The sequence below is a fragment of the Neovison vison genome, chromosome 10, assembly GCF_020171115.1.
Source record: "Neovison vison isolate M4711 chromosome 10, ASM_NN_V1, whole genome shotgun sequence".
NCBI lineage: Eukaryota > Metazoa > Chordata > Mammalia > Carnivora > Mustelidae > Neogale > Neogale vison.
The window spans coordinates 69575755-69582423 of record NC_058100.1 but is presented as its reverse complement, the minus strand read 5'-3'; the positions used below and the strand labels follow the sequence as shown (position 1 = coordinate 69582423).

Here is a 6669-nt window from a genome sequence, read left to right as displayed (position 1 = left end):
GCAAGTTGCTGGTTTAGATTTCTGCATGCTTAATTTGAAAGTGAGTGCTCTGTGTATATTAGGCACTGAGTAAAGACCTGTTTGGTTTTTGTTGGTCTTTGATTTCAAGATTTTACTTTGTAATTTTCCCTTAGAAAAAATTCGTAATTTCGCATGCGTTTCTCAGCATTCTGTGCTCGGGGAGGGCAGGGTGAATCCTGGTACAATCTTAGAAAGACCTAGTAGTCAAGTTTTTCGTTAAGTAACATAAGGGGCTAGGCAACAATATAACACAGCAAACAGACTCATTAGCCAGACTGAAAAGGTATGTGGGCATTTAAATAACCTCTGATGATGATGAACTATGTGTGTGGGCGTGTTTTACAGGGTTGCTGCACCTGGATTACACGCGGTTTCCTTTTCCAGTAGCCTTCAGGTAGGTTGGCAATTAGACAACTTTTTTTTTTTTTTTTTTTTTGCAACGGTACCTCTATTGCGGTTTCAAAGCAGGCTCCTCCTATAAATGCAAAAGCCCATTATTTTTTCCAAACTAAGAGGTTTAACAGAAGCAATGTTTTTAATAAATGTTGAGCACCTGAAGTTTACTGCCTTTAGGTAGAACCAAAAGTGCCCTAAGTGATCCACTTCTGGGTTTGGATTTTGATTCCATACCTGGACTGCAAACTGTAAAGCACAGAAAGCCCCCACATTCAGTCCTCAGTTTCCCCCACCTCTTCTGCCAGGCTCTTTCTCTGCAGCCCCCAAGCCACGCTGCATTACGGCCCCGCGTAATCCCGCCCCTTGGGTTCCACCTCCTGAGCGTCCTCCCCCAGAAGCCCTCATCCACGTCCATCTCCGTCAGTGCAGCCCACCAATCACGCCTGCTCGCCTGGAAGCCTCTTTCTGCAGGGGATCCAAATCCCCACCCCTCGAGCTCCGGGCCTCCCCTCCGCCCAACCGCCCCAGTGATTGACAGGCAGGCCGGGCGGAAGCTTTGGCGCAGGCGCCGTGGCTCCACAGAGCTCCCCTCTGGCTGGGTTGAGGAGTTCCCAGCAGACACCGCGCCGCGGCTGCGCAGTACAAGGGAGGCTTTTAATTCCATTGTGGAGAGGACGGCGTTATTTTTATTAACTGGAGGCGACGGCGGCTGCGGCGGCGGCGGTACCCGTAAGTGTTGCCGGTGGGCCGGAGAGGGAGAGGGCGAGGCCTAGGGAAGAGTCACAGGACCATGCGTACCGGTGCCGGAGGCAACCGGGCTGGGAATTAGTGCTGGGCGCGTTGCGGTCTGGGCGGCGGCGCGGCGGGGTCCTGGGCGCTGCGGTGGTCCCGGCCCGGGGCCCGGTTCCACCCCCTTTCCTCCCTCTTCCCTCTTCCTCCTCCTCTCCTCAGCCAGGCCTCCTCCGGGGTATGAAAATCGGCAGTGGGTTCCTGAGTGGCGGCGGTGGTACCGGCAGTAGCGGTGGTAGCGGCTCCGGCGGCGGCGGTAGTGGCGGCGGCGGCAGCGGCAGCGGCAGCAGCAGCAGCAGGAGGGCAGAGATGGAACCCACCTTTCCCCAGGGTATGGTTATGTTCAACCACCGGCTTCCCCCGGTCACCAGCTTCACCCGGCCGGCGGGGTCGGCCGCCCCTCCCCCGCAGTGCGTGTTATCCTCCTCTACCTCCGCAGCCCCGGCCGCTGAGCCCCCCCCTCCGCCAGCCCCGGACATGACTTTCAAGAAGGAGCCGGCGGCGTCAGCCGCGGCCTTCCCCTCGCAGAGGACCTCCTGGGGATTCTTGCAGTCTTTGGTCAGCATCAAACAGGAGAAACCCGCAGATCCTGAGGAGCAGCAGTCCCACCACCACCATCACCACCACCACTATGGGGGGCTGTTCGCTGGGGCTGAAGAGAGATCTCCAGGCCTAGGAGGTGGGGATGGGGGGAGCCACGGCGTCATCCAGGACCTCAGTATTCTCCACCAGCATGCCCAGCAGCAACCAGCCCAGCACCACCGCGACGTATTGCTCAGCAGCAGTAGCAGGACTGATGACCACCATGGCAATGAGGAGCCAAAGCAGGACACTAATGTCAAAAAGGCAAAGAGGCCAAAGCCAGAATCTCAGGGAATCAAAGCCAAGAGGAAGCCAAGTGCATCTTCCAAACCTTCTTTGGTTGGAGATGGAGAAGGTGCCATCCTCTCCCCAAGTCAGAAACCTCATATCTGTGATCACTGTAGCGCTGCTTTCAGAAGCTCCTATCATTTGCGGAGACATGTCCTCATTCATACTGGAGAAAGACCTTTCCAGTGCAGCCAGTGTAGTATGGGTTTCATTCAGAAATACCTACTGCAGAGACATGAGAAAATTCATAGTAGAGAGAAGCCATTTGGATGTGATCAGTGCAGCATGAAGTTTATTCAGAAGTACCATATGGAGAGACACAAGAGGACGCATAGTGGAGAAAAGCCATATAAATGTGACACTTGCCAACAGTATTTTTCAAGGACTGATAGACTGTTGAAGCACAGGCGCACGTGTGGTGAAGCCATAGCTAAAGGAGCCGCTAGTGCAGAACCTGGGTCATCAACCCATAACAATATGGGTAATCTGGCTGTGTTGTCTCAGGGAAATACAAGTTCTTCAAGGAGAAAAACGAAGTCAAAAAGCATAGCTGTTGAAAATAAGGAACATAAGACTGGTAAAACAAATGAATCACAAATTTCAAATAATATAAACATGCAGAGTTACTCAGTAGAAATGCCTACTGTGTCTTCCAGTGGAGGCATAATTGGCACTGGTATTGATGAACTACAGAAAAGGGTGCCAAAATTGATCTTTAAAAAAGGAAGCAGAAAGAATACAGATAAAAACTACCTTAATTTTGTGTCACCATTACCAGACATAGTTGGACAGAAGTCCTTGTCTGGGAAACCAAGTGGCTCACTTGGCATAGTTTCAAATAATAGTGTGGAGACCATTAGTCTTCTCCAAAGTACGAGTGGCAAACAAGGTCAAATAAGTAGTAATTATGATGATGCCATGCAGTTTTCAAAGAAAAGAAGATATTTACCAACTGCCAGCAGCAACAGTGCCTTTTCTATAAACGTGGGACACATGGTCTCCCAACAGTCCGTCATTCAGTCTGCAGGTGTCAGTGTTTTGGACAATGAGACCCCATTGTCTCTTATTGACTCCTCAGCTCTTAATGCTGAAATTAAGTCTTGTCATGACAAGTCTGGAATTCCTGATGAGGTTTTACAAAGTATTTTGGATCAATACTCCAACAAATCAGAAAGCCAGAAAGAGGATCCTTTCAATATAACGGAACCGCGAGTGGATTTACACACCTCAGGAGAACACTCAGAATTGGTTCAAGAAGAAAATTTGAGCCCAGGCACCCAAACACCTTCGAATGATAAGGCAAGCATGTTGCAAGAATACTCCAAATACCTCCAACAGGCTTTTGAAAAATCCACTAATGCAGGTTTTACTCTTGGACACGGTTTCCAGTTTGTCAGTTTGTCTTCACCTCTCCACAACCACACTTTATTTCCAGAAAAACAGATATACACTACATCTCCTTTGGAGTGTGGTTTCGGCCAATCTGTTACCTCAGTGTTGCCATCTTCATTGCCAAAGCCTCCTTTTGGGATGTTGTTTGGATCTCAACCAGGTCTTTATTTATCTGCTTTGGATGCTACACATCAGCAGTTGACACCTTCCCAGGAGCTGGATGATCTGATAGATTCTCAGAAGAATTTAGAGACTTCATCAGCCTTCCAGTCCTCATCTCAGAAATTGACTAGCCAGAAGGAACAACAGAAAAATTTAGAGTCCTCAACAAGCTTTCAGATTCCATCTCAGGAGTTAGCTAGCCAGATAGATCCTCAGAAAGACATAGAGCCTAGAACAACGTACCAGATTGAGAACTTTGCACAAGCGTTTGGTTCTCAGTTTAAGTCGGGCAGCAGGGTGCCAATGACCTTCATCACTAACTCTAATGGAGAAGTGGACCATAGAGTAAGGACTTCAGTGTCAGATTTCTCAGGGTATACAAATATGATGTCTGATGTAAGTGAGCCATGTAGTACAAGAGTAAAGACACCCACCAGCCAAAGTTACAGGTAAGGTCCCAAAAGTGACCAGGCTGGAGGTCTAATGTAATTTTGTTTTATTTTGAGAACACTGCCATTGGAATGTTTCTACACGATCCTATTAAGAATAATGTAATGCCCTTTCAATGCAACTTTTCATATTTAGTTTATTTTGTTAGCGTGATTTTAGCTCTGTTTGTATTATGATTTTTAATCAAAATCAATAGATTAAAAATAGTTTGACATTCAAAGTGACAATGTTTAGCAATCAAATTTACATGTATAGATTGTCAGGGAATAGCCCAAAAGTTTTAAATGCAAAAAAAAAAAAAAAAACAAAAAACAAAAAAACCCCAAAAAACAAAAAAACCCTACAAAAAAAAAAACAAAACAAAAAATACACAAAAAAAACTTTGTTGCTAGGATTAAGGTTATTCTAATTGCTTTACTCTCAGGAAAGTGTAATAACGCATGGGAATTCTGTACGTTATCACTGTAATGGAATATCCAATTTACAGATAGTATGATATACATTTCATCATTTAAGTAAGGGATCGAAAACATTTCAAATTGCTCTATCTGGGCTGATAAACATTTCATCATTTTTAAGTAAGGGATCGAAAACATTTCAAATTGCTGTCTCCATCTAGGCTGATCCAAAATTCTGAGATGTTGGCTACCTATATTTTGTTGCAGCTTTTAAATGTACTCTGAACTTCCAAACCGTTCATTCCAGCCTGGTAGAACAAATATTCTTGGATCTTTGATCAAAGCCTGGAATGATAGCTTTAATAAAAGAAGAAGAAAAAAAATAGCACCCTCTCCTTATCCCAACTGTAACAAGGCTGTAGTTCCATTAGAAGTTCATGATATCTGGCAGTGTTGATGACTGAGTGGTTCATTGGTACCAGTATTAGAACCCAAGTTGGAATTACATAATTCTTTGAAATTTGGGGTATGCGTTATTTATTATACATGGCTTAAAACATTGTTCTCTTGTCTGTGTTATTACATGTCACCCACACTTCTGTTTTTTGTTCTTGTTCTTGACCTACCCTCTTTCTTAGAGTTCTGAGCCTGCCTTGTTTCCTCTTCTATCTGGACAGTTTCAATTTTAGAATGATTTACATTCCATTAGGTAATTCATTAGGCATTTTATATGCCTTATGGCATTCAAATACTAAACACTGGGATAAATAACCCCCACGTACCTTTTTAAAAAAATAAAACGCATACAGATTTCCATGTATAATAAAGCCCCACATACTCTGAGCTATAGATATTGCTAAGGTTGTAATTCCAACCGGTGACTTTTTTTCTAATGTGAGGGATAAGAGTGTCTGCATTTAGTAATGACATCAGAACCTCTTTGTGTAATTGCAGCCTTTAATGTACATTTTAAAAGGGTGCATTAGTCAGTATTGTACAGGGGTCTTGTAAAGTCATCAAAACTTGCTATGAACGCTAATTGCCATTTGAAGCTACTGATAAGACAGTAGCTCTGCTCTAAACCACTTTTTAGCAATTGTATTTTTTTCCTGATTATATTTTTTAATGTACTTTGATGTTTATGCTGATGAGTTTTTTATGTACTTTCGGTGATGTTTCAGTCTTATGTACTCTTCTGACGTCAGAAAAGTACCACTGGTTGTTTGCAGTCTTATTGTGTAATCAGCCTACCACAGGCTTCCATGTATAATAAAGTAATTAATATTGTGCAAGTGTAAAACACTTCTGTTATGAAAGCAGTGTTTGGAAAATAAGAAATTATTAAAAATGGTTACAAAATATTAGTTAATTTCCTTTCCCCACTTTCCTCCCTTAAGTCTGCTTACCAGCTAAAGGGTCACCTATTTGTCATTGCAAGTTTCTTAGAAAATGTGTTTAATCCTTTTAAATACACTCAATACTAAAAAGTCTGTATTTCTTATTTTGGTAAGTGCGGTAAGTTCTATTGGGTACAGAGTACAAGCTGTAATCAAAGGATGGAGAGGACCTTTACCACTGTATCTCTTAAGCTGTATGATTTTTCTCCAGTGTTTGTTTTATACAGGTTTTGAATTTCTTTAACTTTTATTGTGTGTACTGAATACTGCATATGTATTATTCTGATTGTTTGCTCTAGTTTACTACCAATAAAAGACCTGTTAATCACAAAATTGAAGAAAGGAGATATCACTTAATATCCAGTAACATTTTTCAGGGTTTTTTTTTTTTATTATTAACTACATTTTCTAAAATAATTCACATTGGTGTTACGAAACTGCATTTTAGGGACTTGTATTTTTATTGTGGGGTGTTTTTCTTTTTTTTGAACTCAAGTATTTTCATATTTCTAGGTTTATTTTATGTGAAAACTGGGTGAGTATTTTCTGTGTTTGAGGTGCACTATATATATATGGAAGTGTAGAAATTGAATATTATGTAAATCAGAACATGTTTTGTTGAAATGGGTTTACCTATTCTAAATATTATACCAGAGAGAGTATTTATTGAGACCTCATTTAAAATCAGATTCCAGTATCTTTTGGTTCTAGATGGATCCTTTTTGTCTCAAGAAGGTTGTAATAAGATAACAGTATGACACAAAAAACCGGCCTTGAGCATTTTTAGTAGGAAT

General features: G+C 42.8%; 1 protein-coding gene across 2 annotated transcripts; it reads left to right on the top strand.

The window, feature by feature from the left end:
- Window positions 1–1061: 1061 nt before the first annotated feature.
- Window positions 1062–6213, top strand: ZNF281 (zinc finger protein 281). Of its 2 annotated transcripts, none has more exons than XM_044267555.1 (2): window positions 1062–1146; window positions 1373–6213. In XM_044267555.1, exon 2 carries the CDS (start codon window positions 1387–1389, stop codon window positions 4081–4083), a length of 2697 nt encoding a protein of 898 aa, XP_044123490.1. In that variant the 5' UTR covers window positions 1062–1146; window positions 1373–1386; the 3' UTR covers window positions 4084–6213. The 2 variants fall into 2 exon arrangements, with proteins under 2 accessions (XP_044123490.1, XP_044123489.1); XM_044267554.1 differs by having other exon boundaries at window positions 1369–6213.
- Window positions 6214–6669: the final 456 nt, after the last annotated feature.

What these genes read in the sequence shown, in the direction of transcription:
- ZNF281 (XM_044267555.1), top strand. Translation starts at nt 1,387, where the DNA reads ATGAAAATCGGCAGTGGGTTCCTGAGTGGCGGCGGTGGTACCGGCAGT.